Source organism: Nipponia nippon, unplaced genomic scaffold, assembly GCF_047370975.1.
Source record: "Nipponia nippon isolate SJK-2023a ecotype South Korea unplaced genomic scaffold, ASM4737097v1 scaffold_6, whole genome shotgun sequence".
NCBI lineage: Eukaryota > Metazoa > Chordata > Aves > Pelecaniformes > Threskiornithidae > Nipponia > Nipponia nippon.
The window spans coordinates 46,246,344-46,267,606 of NW_028262380.1; the positions used below are offsets into that span (position 1 = coordinate 46,246,344).

At 36.8% G+C, this 21,263-nt stretch overlaps 1 protein-coding gene across 7 annotated transcripts in view; it reads right to left on the reverse strand.

The window, feature by feature from the left end:
• Nucleotides 1–21,263, reverse strand: part of RAPGEF2 (Rap guanine nucleotide exchange factor 2) — a 192,080-nt gene that overhangs the window by 102,237 nt on the left and 68,580 nt on the right. For all 7 annotated transcript variants that reach the window (XM_087736388.1, XM_087736382.1, XM_087736378.1 and 4 more), the window contains exon 4: nucleotides 11,326–11,409. In XM_087736388.1, coding sequence (XP_087592514.1) covers nucleotides 11,326–11,409 — 84 coding nt within the window. The remainder of the gene's footprint in view (nucleotides 1–11,325; nucleotides 11,410–21,263) is intronic.

Sequence of the window (21,263 nt, forward strand, 5' to 3'; positions counted from 1 at the left end):
CAACAACAAAATTTAGCTTGTTGCAGCAGTTCAACTTTGCCGTGTCTCTAGTACAGAAAGCTAAAAGGCAGGTACCTCATCGGAACAGCTGACAGAAAAGATCTTTATTTGGAAAAAATCACCCTCGTTTTATTTTTAAATTAGAAGTTCTCATATTATTTTATCTTGGAAAACATTCTAAGAGGAAAACTTTTTTTCTAACCTACTTTTTTATTATTCCTTTTTTTAAAAATTATTTTAATAAACGGTTTGAATAAAGACAGCTTTGCTTATGCTTCATCTTAATGACGTCTGTGTTGCCATGGAGGTTACTATGACATCACAAGATCTACATAATGGTCTCAAAGAAAGAGAAGGAGTAGGAAAACATTACTTAAGAGGCAAGACCTTGTCTGAACAGTTTGGCTTATTAACATTCATGAAATTCATTAAAACAGAGGAGTATTTTTCCAACCTCATACAAAGCCTTTAGATGTTAGATCCTAAATGAATTTTTTTTTGCTTGAAAAAATATACAGTAAGCTTTAAGTCCCCCTATAGACATTCACAATTAAGGTATTAGAAATCGTCACCTTTTTAAAAAACTAAAAAAAAAAAATTAGTAACTTGACATATCATCTAGGTTTTTAGTAGTAAAATGAGACCATACATATTGACATTTTGCATCCCCACTTATACGCCTAACTCATTCAATACAACCAATTCATTCACATGGAGGGCTAAACACATGACCTCAATTACTAGTTTCCATAAATTTTATTAGTACAATGCAGATGTATTCAAGATATCTTTGTAATAAGTGCCCTATAACTGTAAATGAATAAACAAACTAAACCAGTGAAGTAATAGTGACAATTTTGTTTTAGCTGTTTAGATTATAATTTCAAAATAAATTATGCCACACCTAGCATGTTATATACTATGTCTAGTGTTTCTGAAAAATAAATCCAGGGACATTTGAAAATTTCAGCATCACCTGAAAGAAAGCTCAGACATGTTAAAGTCTTCCACAGTACGAATTAACATTTTGTTAAAAACACTATTCGTAGAAGAATTATAGTAGCAGAATCATGCTAATAATCAAAACAATACTTTTGATTCCTTCCACCTTTCTACAGTCCTGCAAACATTTACACATAAGTAAATGTCATTACTTCAGCTTATCAAGATTGTCCTTCACTAAAGGTAAGTCTATAGAAGTTTAGATAACCCGAGTTCCACATGCAGCAAATAAAAGGCTCTTCCCCACATACACCCCAACCCTAAATCCAGGGACAGCCATCCCATAACACATTTATATTGGACTTCCCTCAAGAGTTTTCTTGGATATTTTGAAAAAAAAAAAACAACCAAACAAACAAAAAAAACCCAAACAAAAAAAACCCACAAAACTCTCTCTCTCAAAAAAGACTTGTAAGTCTTGCACTTGTAAGCACAGGATGGACTCTAAGGTACCTCTTGACTTTTCTGTAGAGTACACAAATTTTGGTGAGCATGATCTTCCACTCCATATATTCTTCTTTTAAATATAACTGTTCAGCAGTAATAAATCATCTCCAATTTCAGGATTTAAAATGGACCTCTCTGACTAGTTAATGTTGTTCCCTAGGCTGTGAAAACTTCACTGCCCTGCTGAAAATGGTCTTTTCCATAGCGTATCATACCTAGACCCCCAGCATCCTCACCCTCGTGCTCTGCAGTGCACTCCGTCCCCTCTCTCCACATGGGTATACCTCTCCCTCTTTGGTATTCTTCATGCTATTTTTGCACATAGTTCATTTTGTTGTTATTTTGGTGTAAGGAATGACCAGATAACTTCTCAGTTCATTACACTTATAGAACTCATACAGAGACCCTGAGAGCATGTAAAACAAACACGGTCTTCCTTTTGCCCTCAGCAGGAATCTCATAATGAACTTTTCTCACATAACTGAGGGTTTTTTGATGTTTTGCAGGTTTGTACTAAAACTCAAAACTTAAAATACTACCGTATTGAATCAGAAGGAACCTTAAATCAGAAGGAACAGATTGCAGAACATGTCATCTCACAAGCTGCAATATCCATTGTGAAAAAGCAACAGTTTTCTTCTGATAGATATCTTTAATTAGCAATGTAAGCAGTAGTAAATATCCAGGTATAACAGGTCTCACATTTAACCTTTAAATAACCATGTACTTTATTACATAGAGAATTTTCCCCTCCTTAACTTCTCAGAGAGTTTTTCCACATCTCCATTTGTATGTAAGTAATTTATTATCATTTCAGATAACAGCTTTTTAATATTAAAAACAAACCTGAAATTTTACAAAGAAGATACACCAGTAAAAGTGAGAACTGTTGAAATTAAATTAATATCACATAATTATAATGTACAGAAGAACAATAAAAGCAAAAGCAAAGATGAACAATGTTTCCGAGATTGGTTAGATGTTGTTCTCAATTACTTCAAATTGTGACATGCTCCATTAGAAACCCTAATGCTGGGATTAGAAAGGTCTCTCTAACCAATGAGACACAAAATAAGCTAAAGAGAAGAGTCAGTAAAAAAAAAAAAAAATATACTGTTTCAAGGCCAGTTTTCATTGCAGCACATTTTAGAAATCAGCTATCAACTAAGAAGCACCATAATTTTTCAACAGTGAGAATACGTCAACATCTTCAGGAAAAACAAGTTTTCAGTGGAATTAATATTTTTCCCGTCCATCCTAGAGTGCATTCTAAAACATTTCCAGCAAAACCAAAAAGCCCACAATTTCAGCACTTTTGTCAAACACTAAATAGCCATAATTTTAACCCCAACTTTCTAACATTTAAAAAAAAAATGGGATGTGAGAGTTGGTGTCATTCATAGAAGTCAAAGATTATATTTCCTCTACCAGCTACCTTCAAAGATTCTCTCCTTTCCTCTGTTTTCTTTCTGCTAAAAGATTATCCCCCATGAATCTAGTCTGTTAAACCCCTCTGCGTGCTTAATTTTAATTTATTTTTCCATAAGGTCCTTTTCAGTTACTTTGAGCTATTAAAACACATTCATGCTTTCACAGAAAAATTCTACTCTCCCCATTACCTCAGATTTTGTTTTTCCTTAGCATTGGCTATATCCCATCACACTGAGAAAATTTGATTATACTTATTCTATATAGCAAGCGCAAAAATAACATAAATTGGTTCACAGGCAGGACTTGCTATAAAAGCAGTGGTTTAGATTTATACTGTTATATACTTTGTTTCTATGCTCCATATTACAAATTCCTAAGCATAATTTTGACATTAAAATAGATATATTTAACTTTTTAGTATTTTTACACAATTGCGGTTTCAAAGGGGAAGATTAACACCATTGACCTGAATAAAGCACAACATAAGAAAAGCCTACTTCCCCCTTTTTTTTTTTATTTTGATAGTAACAGTGGCAGGAGGCCATCTTGACTTAGCTTACAATTACCGTGTGTGAAACAATGCAAAACTGGACCAGAACAAGGACTCTTGAATCTATAAGCTCTACACCATCAATTAATGGTGTCTCTCCTACAGGAACTGCATGAAGTTGTTCTGAACAACCCACCAATGCACCTGAGCATCAGCAGATGATCCAGACTCTCTCAAGTCCTTCATCAGGTCTTTCATATGGAAAGAGACAGACGTCCATAGCTCTAGGATTTAAACCTAGAAACTAGTTGCCTTTGTCAGCTTGTGAGGGCTCCTTGGCTTCTCTCCTAATATAGAGCATTTCCGTCCCTGAAAACCTCCCCCGCCTTAAGAGGAATCAGAAATATTCAAGATCACTTAAAAGTTATTCAGGTCATTTGACACTTTCTGCTTCTTTGTTACCTTCTCATCTCCTCATTACAAACTTGGAAGAAAGCCTGGTAGCACTAGCCCCACTACGCTAGATTGCTATTTTTATTTTCAAAAGATGCCAGCGTAAATAGATTAAGTCCCTTAAGAGTTTATCAGCTGTGCAAGAACAAAATTCCAGTAGCGTTGAAATAATTGTTTTGACAGGAACACTGCCAGACACCACCCAATCTCATCATTTAGGAACTGCGTCCTCTTCTATTTCCCAACACCTCAGATACTGGCAGCACACTTGGAAGATGACCAATTTCAAACCTCAATGAACTCTTGAATTATTCAGCAGGAGACGGGTGGAATAAAGTAAAATGTACATAACACCAAACTCACTTAGCTCAAAAACATATTTTAAGTATTAGTATTTAAAAAACCATACACCAATTTCTGCAAACAGTAAGGACAGTTCCAGATGACATTACTGGTTCAAGTAGCATGTGCTCTGCACCACGAACTTTGCTGTAACAGCAGGTGATATGACAAGACAAGGCCCTGTTAATTTATGGCTCAGCTAATTCAGCTAAATCTGGAGTTGACTGTGCTGTCTAAGTGAGGAAGCCAGATTCAGAGACCTTGAAACCCTCCCTGCATGCCCTCCCTGCTAACCAGCCCTCAGGGAACAGCTCTAGCTCCACCAGCACCTCACGAGGATAAAGGCAATGCCACGCATCAGTGAGCTCCAGGCTTCACTGATAACACTGGCCATGATACCAGATTCAAAGTAGATGACCAGACAAGGCACTTCCAATAAAATGTTCCCTCTTGTAAGCAAGCTTTTATTTTCTCCAGGAGTTTGAGTCTCAAAAAATAATTACAGTCACATGCACTGTGACAGTCTAATTTTGTGCTTGCAGGTAACAATAAACATCTCCATCCAAAAGGACATACACAGTCTTTTAGGTAGATGCAAATAGTACCAAAGCAATTAGTATTACTTTCTTGATGTCTATTTGAAATCCATTGTGAATAATTCATGACAGACCTACACTCAGTCATAAACGGACTGACATCTCCACTACTTCCAACTTTTCTTCAGCTTACGATCTCTCCTACATTAAACCATAACGTCACTCTCCTTCATGCCTCAGCTTCAGTTGATGGACTGAAATGCTGAACCAAGGCATTCAAACCAGACAGAAGACAAGACGGCACTGGGTGACCCACAACAATACCGTACTCTACACCTTCCCACCAGCCTTGAGAGATAGTCGTGGGCATGGCTTCAGAACAGCACTAGCTGGATACAAAAATAATGAAACAGCAAAGAGGTCATGGGAAAATCCAGCAGCAGCAACTAGCAGCAAAAAAAAAGTTCATATTAAAGAGCGAGAGTTCTGAGGGCAAACTAAATCCAAAGCACACATTTTCAAGTAATTTCTTAAATAGACGTGAAACCATAACCTGGGGAGTTATCTTTCTTTACAAAGATCCAATGTATGGTCTTCGTGTTTCCATCATGACGCTCTAAATCCTTAGCCATAAGCAAAACTCAGAGAAAAGCTCAATAAGCTCAGCACACCTCTTGATCCACTCCCTCTGCAGCTTAAATAACTAAACCAGCAGCTCCCAAAAGTATAACTCTGAGCCTCCCTCAAATCATTGTTCTAAAACTCTCAGTTTCCTGCTCAGGGAAAAAAACAAATCCCTTTTTAGTCAAATTCAAAATTTATCTTGGTTTAAATATTTGTGTATATTGGTCACTCTCTTTCAGTTAAAACACCAGTTTCATTCTGTTGTAAGTTTCAGCCAGCGATAGCCATTATTAATAAACACTAAGTTGCAAATATATTAGGGTCCTATATTGAGAGGAGAATTTTATTGTTGTGATTAAAGCTATCAATATAATTTTATTCGCTGAAAAGACTGATCAAACACAGTTCTCTATTCAAAATATAAATGTATCATCAGTCAGATATATGCAAACCACACCAAATAGCATGTCCCAGGCATCACAAAAATTAGGAAGTATGTCACAGGACACATAAAACTGTATAAATGCATGTACATAGCCAAGAGCTCTGCTCCAGCACTATTATACTCGCATGCATTACTTGCAAAGTAAAAAAAAAAAAACCTGCCAAAATCCCTAACAAATTTTCTTCTGAGGTTACTTTAAGTTAATCAGGACACACTTGGATGAGGACAAACCATTTCTGCGCAAACTGAGTTTTGTTATTGCTTTAAACACATTCAAAACAAGTCCATGATTTCTTCAATGGCTCTCCAGTAGAATTTGATATTCTATTCCATTTTTTAAATTGTTTTAGTGTAGGAAAGACAAGAGGGCTAAATCATCGATATTTAAATAGATACAACCCTTTTAATTTTGAAAAAAGAAAAAACAGATGTTCTCTCAACTTCAAAACTTAATCCTTTAATTAGAGGAAAAAACTTAAATAATTGCTCTCATATGTAAAATTTGTGAACTTGCCCAAGGGAAAGCAGCTCTGCATCACCATATGAGGTGGTGAGGGGAGAACTGGTTGGGTGTGGCAGTAAGGAAGGAAAAGAAGAGACTACAGCAAAGAAAGAGTGTAGCTGAGTGAGTAAAGACAAGAGCAAAGCCAGGTCTGCACGTGGCAAGTCAGCATCACAGCGTGCCTGAGCAGCACAGCACACACCACCCGGACAGTCTCGGAAGAATTCTAGGAGAGAAGCAGAAAAAAACAAGCACCAGAGCCTACCAGTCTGAGAACAACTGCCCTGCAATTCTGTATTTTGTTGCTGCTAAGAGTTAGTTGCAGCCTCCAGTCGTGGAGGCCATGGGCAAGCACGAGGTTAGCTGTAGGAGACCTAGGAGACGTTTTTGTAGTGCAGCTCCAAGTCAAATAAGATGAAAGACCACAGTAAAATTTACACTAGAAGCAAAGTCCTGGAACAAAAACCACACGGGAAGTCTGAGCAGCTGAGCAAATGTGACGAGAGCACGGAGCAGACCTAGGGATGCTGGAGGCCATTCCAAAAGATATTTCGAGGGACTGTCACGTTACTGCTGTCAGCGACCACGTGAAAACACAGGAGAGCCAGGACAACCTTCAGGGAATTGTAATTTCTGCTCATTTATTTTCTGTACTTCATGCATAAACCTCATCCTACCATGTGAACTGCTTCAGGCTACAGTTGCTCATGGGAAACAGTGAGGAGACCAAGTGTTAATTTGTGCTAGTTTGGTGGTTGTGGTGGGAGGGAGGAATTAAGGAATGTTTAGTTTGACTGTAACACATGCCTGATATGTTAAAGAAAAGGAATAAGTATGAGAACTGTTAATAGTAAAATATGAGGCGAAAAAAGAAATCTTCCTCTCATTAAGCTGTCAGAATAAATTTCACTGTTGCAATTACAGAAATTAAATAGGAGAACAAGATTAAGCTTTACTTTATATCACCAAAAATATGGCAGCTTTAATTGTTCAGGTCAAAATTCTTTAAAAATCTGAACTGTAAATTTTCCTAAAATAATAAGTTAACTGAATAAAATCCAGCCTTATCTTATGAAAACTATTTGCTAGCTGATGGCTTGGCATTTGAACAAATACACGCTAAACTATATTACAATAGGGAAGTAAAATTATATTCAAATGAAAATGCTATTTTCACAAAACAGACATGGTTTAGATGTTAAAGTTTCCAAAACAAGTTACTTGATTTAGAACTTCATGCATTCCAATATTCCATCTCAAACAATCTTTTTTTTTTTTTTTTTAAATTTTGAATTAAAGACTTGTCAAGTAGCTAGTTACAAGTAGTTTTACAAGTCACTCAGTAAATTATATAACTTTGGCAAAACTAGCAGCTATGCCATTCATTTCAAACTATTTCACCTAGCAGCTATGTGACCATATATAGTACATTATAAAGCTGCTTATTTTTGGACTGCTATACTATTATTTATTTGTGGCTTGAGTGGGAAAGCACAGGCATGGTCATTTCTTATGATTTTAGACTGCTTGATTTTTCTCTTTTTTTTTTCTTTTTTTTTTTTTTTCGACATTCTTCTTCCCAACTATATATTATCTGTCTGCCAATCCTAATCATCCCTCCCTCTCACCAAAGAATTTTAAATGGTATCTAACACCAGGAATCAAAGACATGGAAACAATGATTTAGAAGAAAAAAAAATAAGTTTACCTGACATAAAATACACAACGAAACGGCATTTCCAGTATTATCCACCAACCAGCCTGAGGATGCTATATCTGAAACTAATGCAACTAAATTAACTAATAGAGGCCCCAAATGCAAATAACATGCTGAGCATATGCAGTAAATTGCACTAAAGTACCTCCGAGTTTCAGCTATAAATCTGAAGATAGCACTCCATCCTATTCCTTACAGGCTCAAATGCCAACAGTCACAAAGTTAAGAATAGGATGGAATTCAGCACAGGATTGAGAAAACACCTTCAAGATTGCAGGCAGATTTATTCACTAGGGCTCTCTGAATTACCCTATGTACTACTTTTACCCCGGCTTGTACAGACATTTTGAGTAAAACCCAACAAAGAATAGCAAAAATTCTTGAAACTCTCGAGGGGGAAACATTTCTTTCAAATTTGGCCAGCTACTGCCCAGCCATCATTCAGTGAAGTCAGGTTTGACAAAGCCAGCAGGAAGGGCAAAGGGAAGCCCGCAGTCTGAGCAGCACTGGCAGCTCCCGAGGTCCCACCAGGAGGGCTGGATGCGGCCCAGGGAGCCTGTGCAAGGGGATTTACTGCAGGTGCATGGGGCAGGCTGGGTTAAACTGTCAAAGAAGAGAGAGTAATTTTCAGGTAGGAAAAAATGAGGCTTTTGGACGGTGAGACTGGGGGGGGACTGGGGGATAGTATGTACTGATCACTCTGCACCCTGGGAGAAGAAAGTTAGGGAAATGAGAATTTTCTACGTCACTCAGATTTGAGGACAGGAACATACTTCTTGCTTTCTGCTCCTACACAGACTTCTTAGCTCCATCCTGCTCTCTTATCAACAAGCTTCACATGTTGCAAAATTATTTCCTAGTGGCTTTCTAGATGGGCAAAGATAAAATGGATGAAACTTGAAAAAAAACAAACTGCTAAAATACTCTAAATATGAATTTACAATAAATTTACTCAATTGACAATGTTTTGGCCAAACAAGATAAAAATTAGATGATCTCTACCTGGCAAGGTTTAGGTCTTTTCCTATTACCTGACATAAATGATGCATCAGGACATGCTCCATTTGCTAAAGCATAGCAAATTCATCTTAATGGCAATAAGACATGAACAGTCCCAAATTATGCAATGCTCAAAAAGGCTCTCGGAATTATTACTCCCTGTACATGTAAATCATCAGTTTAAGCAAACAGTTATCCAGTAACTGCCTTTTGCCCACTTTTGACACTACTCTTCAGATTTCAAAATACCGCCCTATCAGTTCTTTTTGGACAGCAGCCTTTTGAGAGGGTCTCATTCTCTTTTTTCTAGAGCACTGTAAAATTTTACTTTAGTATTGCTGGTAATCAGTCTCTTCTACCCAGTCTGTATATCTGAGCAGTTTACTGTTTCCTTGTGAGCAATTCACTGGCAGCATAAGTAAAGGTGAAAAACTTAGTCTCCTTCTCAAGCCTTTGCTTTAAAAAAAGTAATAAAATAAAATAAAAAAATCATATATTACCCAACAGTATTCCAAATCAGAAATTCAACCTGTGTGCCCTCTCGCTTTTCCCAAGTTTCTTATTCATGGATAAGCCCAAGGCCCAGATATTGTAGCTTACTCATTTACAAAGTAAACATCCCGATTAGCCTTGTCCTGAATTTAAATAAGGCCCTCCTCTGTCCTCGTAATAACTATAGCTTCTGACATGAAGCCTCTCACTAGAATGACTCTGGTTTTGCTCTCCAGAAATACTTTCTATCTTAGACCATTAAATTAAAGTTTCTTAGTTTTGCTTTCATGGACTTATGTTATCTTTGTTAATTAACAAATCATCTCTCTTGCTTTGGCAGCTACTTGACTCCATCCACAACTATGAAACTTTTTCTAATTCCAAATTCCACACTTGAAATTCACCAAGATCTCAGACACTGTCCCAGATGTCATTTCTGAATTTCTCCAGGTGAACAGCCCTTAAATGCTCTACTTAGAGTCACAGGACCTGTAATTTTCTGTTCATTCGTCCAGGAAGAATCACAAGCTCGTTGTTTATCTTATTAAATCTCACCTCTCATCAAGTCTCAAACAGTGTCTGAAGGACAAGCATTGCTGTAATTCAAAGGAACAGAAGATTCTTGCCACAGACTATATACAACCAACAATTAATTCAGTTATCATATATCCCTTCTCCTGGCATCTAAAGGTAGCACTTTCTGCCAGCTTTTTTTCTGGCATTGCCTGTTCATGTATGACATATGGGACAATTTTCTTCCATCTGCCAGCAGCAGGGATCCTATAATCTGTTGTTGTGTTACTTTTTACAATAACCAGTTCTGCACCTTTATTATAGACAGTACTGTTTGATGGCACATCAAATATATAATTTTATCAGCAGTGCCTGTCCTCTTACATATGCAAGACACTTGCTTACACCAAGAACATGCTACCAGCATCAAATGGAAGTCCCAAGCCCAGCATTGCTCTCCCACTGAAAGGCAGCTTTGAACATCTAATTGTTCATATGCCAGCCAACAATAGCTTTCAACTGGTTTCCCACTGTTTAAAACTGTAGAGGAAGTTTTCTAGTGCTTTCATTCTCATCATTCCATACAGAGAAGGGTCATTCTTGCAGTCTGCCTTTCACAAATTTTATTACATGCTATTTACTTCAAAGAAGCCTTTTATAGTAGCCTGAATGAATATGCATATAACCAGCATTTTAAAGTGATTCTGCTCTGCTTCCACTAAAATGATCAAGCTCAGCCACCGTAGTCTAAAATCCTTGTAGTCATTTGCATTTTTTTCATAGCTCAAAAAAATTTAATTTTTACTGTAGCAATGTAAATTTCGAGTGTCTCACACTCAGACTTATCTTTTTCCATGTAAAATATCACTTTTTATTGCAAATTCATTTACATGAAGCACAATCTTAAACAGAAGTAGCGAAACTGGCAGTAACATTAACGTTATGTTAAAACATGAACTGAAGACTTGTGCACAGTGAGTAAAGCCTCGGGAAAGCATCATAAGCTCTAGTTCACCCTATGATTTAAAGTTTGGTTACTCAAAGGAATAGAGTACTTGGTACTTCACTCCATTTGCCAGGTTTTTGGTGGTTTTATTTTTAAATTGACAGCATTTGCATGACGCTTTGGGTGCCGTCCACAATGATGGGCTTGCAATTCTAGCTATGGGCATAAAACAACTACCACAGGTAGTAAAGGTAGGAAGAGTATTCTTATTTGTCTACTTCTATGTTTCATTAAGCATAAAACATTGACTTGTAATTCTAAAAATTCTCTACATCTCATGATTTCTGTTTAAAACACAGCATGCCATGTATTCATAGCTGACATACCTGCTCCTTGGAAGAAACATAGACTCTTTAATGAAGACCGAACCAGACAGCAGGATATACCAACAGGTACCAATATCATCAGGGCTGGAATAAAAAACAAAAGAGGACAGTTTAAGACACTTGATTTAATTTACTCAAAGCACTATCAAATTTGCAGTACGAAGAACATGAAAGAGGCAAAAATGCTCAAAATTATGGAAGAAAGCCACACTTCACTCATTTACAGAACAATTCCGTCAAACTATTCTAAATTCCACCTGCAAACATATACGTTATTGGAATGCTCCATTTCATTTCCTTCACTTTTTAAAAAGCATATATTTATCCATTTGGTAACAGCACAAATCCAGTGAAATATAACTGAAAGTGATTAAAATGAAGTCAAACTACAGTAAATATATTGTATTCTGTCAAATCCATTACTTTCCTCTTGCTGAAAAGAACTGTAGCATCTTCACATCTATAAATAAGGCTTCCTTTCCCAATTCTAGACATCTCCTTCTTCCTCCTTTCTTCCCCCTTTCTTCAAGACAGACACCTTTCAGCGTCAGTCTGCCTTCCCACAAGATAAGGGAGCACTGGATACATTTGCAGATGGTAAACCTACATCAGATTTGTTAGTCAACTTTATCTGCTGCTACTACTCACTGCCCCTTTCATGCTTCTTCCCAGCAGAAGAATAAATTCTCAATAAAAGGGACAAAGAGTTTCTTTTCCCCTCTCTTCATCCTATAGAAGAACTGGATGAGGACTTTGTCATCCAGGCCCAGTTCATTCTACTGTAGATTGAGATCTTGCTCCTTGAGTAATACAAAATCCTTTTCATAGGCTTAGACTCTTCTTGGATAAGTTCAAATAATGTTTAGACAGGAAAATAAAATAGTTTAAGGTCACTAGAAATAGCTGCAGCAGAAGTCTTGTGCCTTTTCGACAGTCAACACTGAATATCTGTACTGTACTTCGGTTTTTACCACTCCCGCTTCTTCCGAAGAAACTCACTAATTGCATTCAAGTACACTGTTACAAACTGCATGAACATTCTTATCTGAAAACCATGTCCCTAGTGACACTAAGAGATGCAGATTACTTAATTAACCTGTAGCACCTTCATTTTTTTAAATTACATGTCTCAAGTCTTTAGCAACACTTAGTTCTAACTTCAAGCAAGAACAGCCCACATCTTTTAATGACGATGACAGCATAATATTAAAACCCAATCTTAAATTTAAGTAAGCTATGTGCATGTTAGCAGCATGTTTTTCATTCGAAGAACTTCAATTTAAAAAGTACTTACACAGCAGGGTACTCAAAACAAGAGTGCCATTTCGTCGGCACTCACTATACTACACTTTCTAAAAGGAAAGCTGAAGTTCGAAAGAGAGGGAGGGAGCTGCGCTAGAACAGCTGAGAGCAAAACAGCAAACCATGAAATCTAGAAATGTGCCCTATTTCCATTTTGCACTTTATAACATAACCATGAGAGAAAGGACAAACATCAGAAACATGGAGAGTTGACACAGGAAATTGAGGACACAATCTATGACCAAGAACATAAGAACTGACCAAGATGATGGAGCCTGTATTTCTTTTCCATCAGCCTATGACTGGCCACTGAAGCCACACTGACCAGTGAAGACCTAACATCTTCAAAATGAAGACTTCAGAAAATACTTTTTTTATACTGAGACAATAGAAAATGAAGCCATAACATGGTGTCACAGCTAAAACAACAAACCATTCTGATTTACGTAGTTGAAGTGCACCAAGCTGCCTTTTCTGAAGTGTGCTTCACATGCTTGCTTCTCACATGGACCTGTATTGCCCTCAGACTCATTAGTCTAGAAAAATCAACATTGTACATAAGTACAGAGAACCAGGTTAAAGCAGGTAAACTCAAGAAAACCACTACTTCAAAAGAAAATATTGTTCTCAAAAGCATAAACATTCACCTGACTTAAGTCACACATCTTCAAACACACTTCCCCCCAAATGAGTGCTAAGCTGACAGGCATATAGCCAGCATTGCTGCTGAACTGCAAGTCTGTTAGGTTTCTGTTGTTGTTGTTTCTGTTTTTTAATAGATGTCAGTCTAAATACAAATAATCTGCACTAATTAGCATAGTTGAAAGTTTCTACAATAGTAATTTTCAGCAATGCTTGTTAGACTAAGTGATTTCCCAGGTTGCTGGGAAGTAACTCTATTAGAAAGTCAATGATAATTTTTCCATATGGATTACAGTGCATTATATTATCACATAAGAATTTTTGTGGGTTTTCTTTTTTTCCTAAAAATTGGCAGTTTGGCTATGTATAAAAGTGTAGTCTGACAGAAAAGAACCTCACCTGGGGTCACAGGCTTTATGACTCTAAAGCAAAAGTAACCTAGAAGATCTGTTTATACTTTTACAGAAAGTTTTTTTCCAATGATAAATTAATAGAACCAAGAATTTTAAAAAAGTATTTAAATGAATAGTAAAATATTTTAACTTTCACAAATCTAGTAATACACAAGCTTTTTTTTTTTCCCCCTCCTTTAAGAGTTGATGAACTGTTTTAAAACCCTCTGTCAAATCACCTATTTGTAAGGGGCTTTAGCTATCTTTTCTCATTGGGGATCTTCATCCCCAAAGAGAAAGGCAGCCACTGGCTTTCACAAGCATCAGTCAATATGTTCAATATTCAAATTCGTCTTAATGCTACTTTTAAATCTCCCTTTGGATCATTTAACAAACAGCTATAATGATTATACATTTAACTGCAGTGGTTCACATTTTTCTTATTTGATCACACACAGCATGACTCTTCACTCCATCATCCAACTCAGTTTTATCTTTTTTTTTTTTGCCAGTTCACAGGTTTATTCACTTTCTCTGCAAGTTAGCTCTTCAACAGTTGTTGCTCCTTCTCACTTATCTGTCATGAACATCATATTTTATCCACTTTATATATAATCAAAAGAAGCATCTGTTCATTTAACATCTGAAAGTGCTGATTAAAAAGAAAAAAATATCAAACTTTAGGAATACCATCTGACTGGGTTTGTTTTCCTTTTGCTTTATGTGTATTTTGATAACTTTTTATTGTTACAGTCATGTTTGAGAATTTCTAAGCCCTGCGGTACTTGCATCATGTTGTGCAAAACAAAACAATTCTACTGTACTCAATTCGTTAATTATCTAAATTAAAAAAAAAAATCCTCAATATTGCTGTGTCACAATAGTGGAAGGTTACTACAGAACATGTCTGTATTCAGGTTATCTTCCCCAAAATACACTATGTATTCTTTTAAACTTTTGTTGCCAACCAAAACATCACAAATGTTTCCAGGACAAGTCTTCAAGAGCAAAGAACACTGATGGATTTTCATTCTCTTCATTCTTACAACTACTAGTGCCTTAATATAGTATTGAACAAAACATCTGAAAAGAACCCACACGTATAGCAAATACATTGCTTCCTCCAGAACACACATGCTTCCCTCCAAAAAAAAAAAAAAAAAACCAAAACAAAAAAAACACAGACAAATGAGACTGATCTATTCCTTTCATATGAAAATATATTTAACTCCTGCACTTCTCAACACTTGCTACACTTTCAGTTGTTTAGAATTAAGCCTCAACAAAGCCATTTGGGAGCCAGCTTTCGCTAGACAGTGCTGTTAAAATGAAAGAATTGCACGTGTTTTTTCTAAGGATCCTGGGCTTTCTGCAATCCTATTCAAACATCAGGTGGCTTTCAATCAAGTTTCCATGTTTTCTCTACTATGCTTGACATTTCATCAACAATAATGCATTTTGCATTCTTCAGGACTTCTGTGCCTGTAATGAACGACAGAAGGAGCTGAAGAAGAAGCCTATACTGAACTACAAAAGCATTTTTTCAAGCCATGCGAGGACTCGTGCAAATACCATTTTACCCAATGCAGTATACTCACATTTGAAAGGTTTTATTTGCAATCGCATTTTACACTTTGTTTTCAAACATCAAAATTGAATTCTAGAGAATAAATCTAAGCCTAATTATGGAGTTTTCTGTCACTGCTAGAATATTGCCTACCACTGGCAGTCTACAGTGGTATCTAGAAACTGTATTTGTCCTGCTAAGGATATTTCTTCTGTCAAAGGGATGACAACAAATTGTGCTAAAAAGGGTTTTTTTTGTGGACAGGACACAGCCCTGACTGGGTTTGCAGAACGGTATTAAGTGTGTGTAAGCACTTCTTCCAGAATTAGCTGAAGCAGAATAGATGCTGATGACTTCCCCTCAAAGGAGTCCTTAGAGTGAGATTTTTTTTTTTTTTCTTTTTAGTCTGGGGACAGTTGAGGGGAGGGTCCAGTAGCACCTGTCAGTCAAACTGATGTAGGAAGGAAAGACATTTGCTCAGGTAAGATCTTCCCAACAACTAGTTTTGTAAGGGTGCCACTGCTGTCCACCACCACCACTGAAGCAGCAGCTGTCAAGACACTAGGAGTCAGACAGTAGGAGTCAGACTGGAAGTGCAGTGAATGATCCACATCAGGCTGAAAGCACAGTCCACCGAACCGGGGCAAACAGCACTTCTCCTACCTAGTTTTGAGTTCCTGTCCCTACCCTCCCTCCAGCCTTGCAAGGCTGCATGCACAGCAGGAGTGGAAATGCTTGAAATCAGAAGTTATTGACATGTGTTGCACATTTCATAGAATCGTCAAGGTTGGAAAAGACCCTTAAGATCATCGAGTCCAACCGTTAACCTAACACTGCCAGGTAAGTATGCCACTTTCCAAGCAAGCATTCACAGATCTTCTTTGCAGGCAAGAAACTAATTTCCTTGTTGGCCTTAAGCATTAGAGTACATTGCTTCAAATGAATGGTGGGGGTTTCTTTGGGTTGCTTGGTTTTTGTTTGTTGGTGTTTCCCCCCCCCCGCCCCCAGCTCATCTACTGTTCTGGATATTCATCTGGAGGAAACTCAGGACTGTTGAAGTCATATTGCCTACCAAATGCAGCACAGCTATCCACTTCCCCAAGTTACAGAAAACAAGATTTATTACCAAGAAAGTAAGATGACACAGGCAATTTATCCTGCAGAGAATCAGAACTATGTCAACCCAGATGTCACACATTAAGGGGCAGTCAGAAGAACAAAATCAATACATATAGTCATTCTGTCCTAGCTATATCAAAGCCAACAAAAGCCCCAGTGAAACCTTGGTGACACAAACTTCCATCCATTCTTTACAGAACAAACAGGACTATGGCCAGACTCAAGACACCAGCAGCACTACAACTGTAACTTGTGTTAGAGCGCTAGGATTAGACTGATGCCCATATGTCTACATGCACTCAAAGCATTTGACTGGCATGCAGAGGAAAGAGCCTAAATCTTAAGACTATGAGGCAGAAAAGCAAGAGATCTTTAGCAGAGGATAAGATTTGTATTCTGTGACAACAACAACAAAAGGACTCGGGTACCAAGATCTAATGTTCTTCTAACTACTGTGATAGAGCTACCTACTGATAAAGTTTTCAGAATACTCAAGTTCTAGCAGCAACCTTAAAGTGGTGCAAGACTGAAAGCCGATACCAAAACAGTCATCAATAAGCAGACTTTATTCATTACCTGCACTTAAGTTAGTTGCACAAAATTTAAATAAAGCTACTTTAAATCTTGACTCTTGTATTATAGCACTTTTGAGAGCAGGGGATTTCCTGGGGAATCTATATTTAATTTCCCAGAATGCAAGAGAGCTTGATTTACGGGAATTTGGGAGCTAGAAACGGAAATCTAGAGACTGGATTGCAATGCCTTCCCATGGCGTTTCCCTCCCCAGCTTCCTGGACGTAGTCTTTTTACGCAACTACAACCTGCAGCCAGACAGCACACTTCTCCACTTTGAAAGTGACACAAAAAAACTGAAGACAGAACTTTGTGAAGTAACTTCATAGCTGTCTCCCTAACTGTTCTGTTTGGAAAATTCAGTTACGAAGTTATACAATAGCCTCTGATGACATCACCAGGCTGTCACCGCTGATAAGGTTAGACAGTATTTTCAAACGTAAGCCTTCACATTTTCTAGCATATGACTGTTCTTTGAGACCTCAGAGGTACTCAAAGTTCGAAAATCAGGAAGCATTTATAAATCTCCAGACTGCCAAGATCCAAGAAGTCTGCAGGCTCTCTCAAAGTCTTCAGCACTTGCATAAAACTCTTCATGCTGTGAGCTATTTATTCCACTGGAAGGGGTAGCTTCTTATTCCCAGATCCCTAATTAGCTACATATATACTACTTAAAACTGAAGTTTTAATTTATAATTATTTTATTTTGACTTAAAGCAATTTGCAGCACTTGTACACCAGGTTTGTAACTACAAATCTGAATCAATATTAACAGCATACCAAAGAAATTATGCACAAAAAATAACTTGTTTCAATACATGTCCCACACACATACTGATTCTATGAAGCATCTATCTACAGTAGCACAGGTGTTCCAATTTTAGCTTTCAGATTTCCTGATCACATAAGAAGCTGAAAGACCTTCTAAAATATTCAGCTACAATAACAACTTAACTCAATCTGCCTAAAGACCCAATAAATCTCAAATATTTACACCATTTCTAGTGTCTTCCTCTATCCTAACAAGTCCTGATGCATCACTTTCCTTTAAAACTTTTTTCCTTTAAATAGCTACATTTTAATTAGAGTAATTCATTTAATTCTCATTCTTCATCAAAATGTGATGTAGCACTACTAAAACCTCCAGAATAATGAATAGTATTCAGTACATGCTTACTTGTGTGCATTTGGTTCAACTGAGATAATGAAGGTCATAAGGAAGTACAGTGGCAAGAACTCACAGGTCTTTGTGATGACTGCTGTCAAATGTGCTTTAATTCTGTCAAATAAGACATCACTTCAGTGCAAAATTCAGCACCTGGCCTTGAAAGCACATGCTAAACAGAAGAGTTTGCTGCTCTGACCACCTTGTCGTCATTGGTTTCTCAGCCAACTCCTTTAAGACAGCACTTGAAAAAAGCTAAGCAGTATGCAGGTCTCAATGGAAACAAGACTGGAAGTGGATTCCATATAATTACTGCTTAATATTCCTTTTACAGGAGATGTGTCTATCCTGAGACCTAAACAACAGAGATGTCATTCTCCCTCCAACATTGGACTGAATGGTCCAGCAACACCAGATGCTGGAAGGACCCCTAACATAAATCAAACATCAGCATCCAGAATTACTTTCCAATCAGAGGTATTTTCCAAGCAACTTCATAAAAAGGTCATGAAATCAGCAAGAACAATTTCTTGGTTGTGAAAGAGCGAGTTAGAATTATTCTCTCCATAAATCATTAAAATTCCAACAACTAAAGGATTCATTCAAGACTTACATTTAAACTGGATATAGTACCATTCCTACAAGCTATAACATTTGTAACTCTCTTGATAAAAGAACTTATATTACAAACCAAGATGTACCTAGCAGATTACATTTTCATGAAATCATACTCCATGTTGCTGAAAGTTGACTAAATTTCAGAAAGCAAACACAGAGTAATTCAGAACAGACATCTTTCATGCTCCCAGATCTCCACTTGAGAGGAACAGAAACAATGAAAATTTGACATGTCACAACTGGGACTTCTTTCAGGCATTTAAGCACTACACAAGAAGAAATTAGAAAGAACATTGCTCTGCAAGCTTATGCTCCATAAGATACTGTTTCAGCAGATTAATCTGTCTGTTTCTTTTTGCTCATTTTCATTATCCTCTGCATGCTGAAAGCTATGGCTAGTTTATTGTTTAATTGAATACCCGTTGCCACAATTAGACGTTAGCCCTGAAGCATCTCAGGATGTCAAGCATGTCTTCAAGTGCAACGATTCTCTCAGGTAGACATCCCATTGCCTGAAGATCCTGCCCACTAGCACTGTATTGTTGTAACACTCAGAATAATCAGAAAACCATTTACTCACGTTGTCAACACTGTCTATAACCTTCCTTCATAAGCTAGTTAAGCAGTTACCCGACATCTGGCAAAGCATTTTAGATGCTCTTGATGACATTAAGAGGTATATCCCAAACACAGAACTAAAACAGATTGGCTACTTTAATGCATCAACCATACAAAATTTCCAAATACTTTTTTTCTTTTTTTTAGATTAACACATTAAAGTTATGATTATTCTTACCCTTAATCTTTACTCTAAATGTAAGGAAAAAAATCTTATACATATCCAGTCTTAAACATATCCAGTAATAACACTGATAACTCAGAATTCAGAACTTCTAATTTTCACTAAAAAGTCATCTTAAACTGCGTATTTCAACTGATGTCCATGGTTATCTTTTATTAATGGACATAAGATGAAAACTGATGTCTCCTGGGAGCAAGAGTGGGAAATAAAGAAGGAACCACAGGAAACAATTCCTCAGTATACAGGAAAACAAGTAATCAGAAGCATGTTTTTCTTGAGATTATTTCATTTATTTGTATTCTTTTCCATTTTTTAAATAAAACTCAGTAAAATAAAACAGAAAATTCAGTCAAATCAGAGATTATTGCAGAGTGTCAGTCTAAGTTGATTAAACAGGCAATCAATAAATACATTATGCTAATATACATATGCAAGCTAATTGACCTATTGTCATTGAAGTCTTGGTATTAAACTTGTACAGTGAATTAGCCCTTGATATCAGAAGAGAAATTCCTACATAATCAGGAAAACAATGACAGAAGTAGTAAAATAAAGTGATCTTGCATCCAAAATACTCTGAGGTCAATCAAGACAGATGATTCTGCTATTAAATCTTATACCCTTTTAGTATTTCTCCAAAAATCAAAGCTTTTATTCTCAAAATTACAACAACAAAAATGTGATAGCCTTTAGTGAAACATTTACAGTGAAGAAGATGTAAATAAAATGTCTTCAAAAACCTCAGTCTTCATTCAAAGTAGTCTCAAAACCAGGTCAAACAATAACACAGAAATTTGGAGCTGGCTACGCAAAGCCAACAGACTGTAACATTGATCACTGACACTATTAAGAAGCCTTGATTCAGTCTCTGCTTATACAGAGCCAACTGCCAAGTCCTTGAATGTATTTGTTTTAATGATACATATTGCCTAAGAAATCCCCCACAGAAAATGCATCCACAATGCAATGTATAAATTCAGGTTCCTGATTTACTGCAGTGCAGAACTGGCAGTACCCCAGCGCTACTTTGGCAACTGCCCGACTATCAGAAGGTGCAATACACCTTTAGGAATACTTTAAGGAGAAGAAAAAAAAAGCACAGGAGACCAGCCCTGCTCCAGCAGTTCTTTGCATTATTAAATATACTGCTGCATGACTTCCACAGAAACCTATGGATGCGCAAGCAGAATAAATATATATTGCCTGCAGAGGTCTACCTGAAAATTAGGATGCTAACCCAGAGATATGCTTCAAACAGACATATTCTGAGTTTACTGTTTATTCAGAGTTTTAAATAATTTTCAAAGTGTCTCATATTTCTATAAAACCAAGTAAGAAATCTTTTACAGAGGCTTTCTGTAGTCAAGAACATTCAGTAAGCAAAGACAACAAATGCAAAAATGTGACCCAAGCCTCCATGAACAGGTACATCCTGTCCAAAAATCAGAAATTCTGATTAAAAGTAAAGTATTAAAGAATACAAGAGAATAATTCTACTGATAACTCAGAATATCACTAGTGGAAACATCAGGTTGATCTTCATATGCTTCTCTAGCAATTCCTTTCTGTAATGTTTTAGGTTTTAAGTTTTACATCTAAGATATAAACGTATATAGCTATAGATCACATATACCGTATCTATACAGAATAACTCGGTTTTATGATACCACCATCATAAAACTTCTTGAACATGTACAGAACGTAAAAGCACTCCTTCACAATACAAGTGTATGTATCAGAAGACAAATTTCAGCGAGG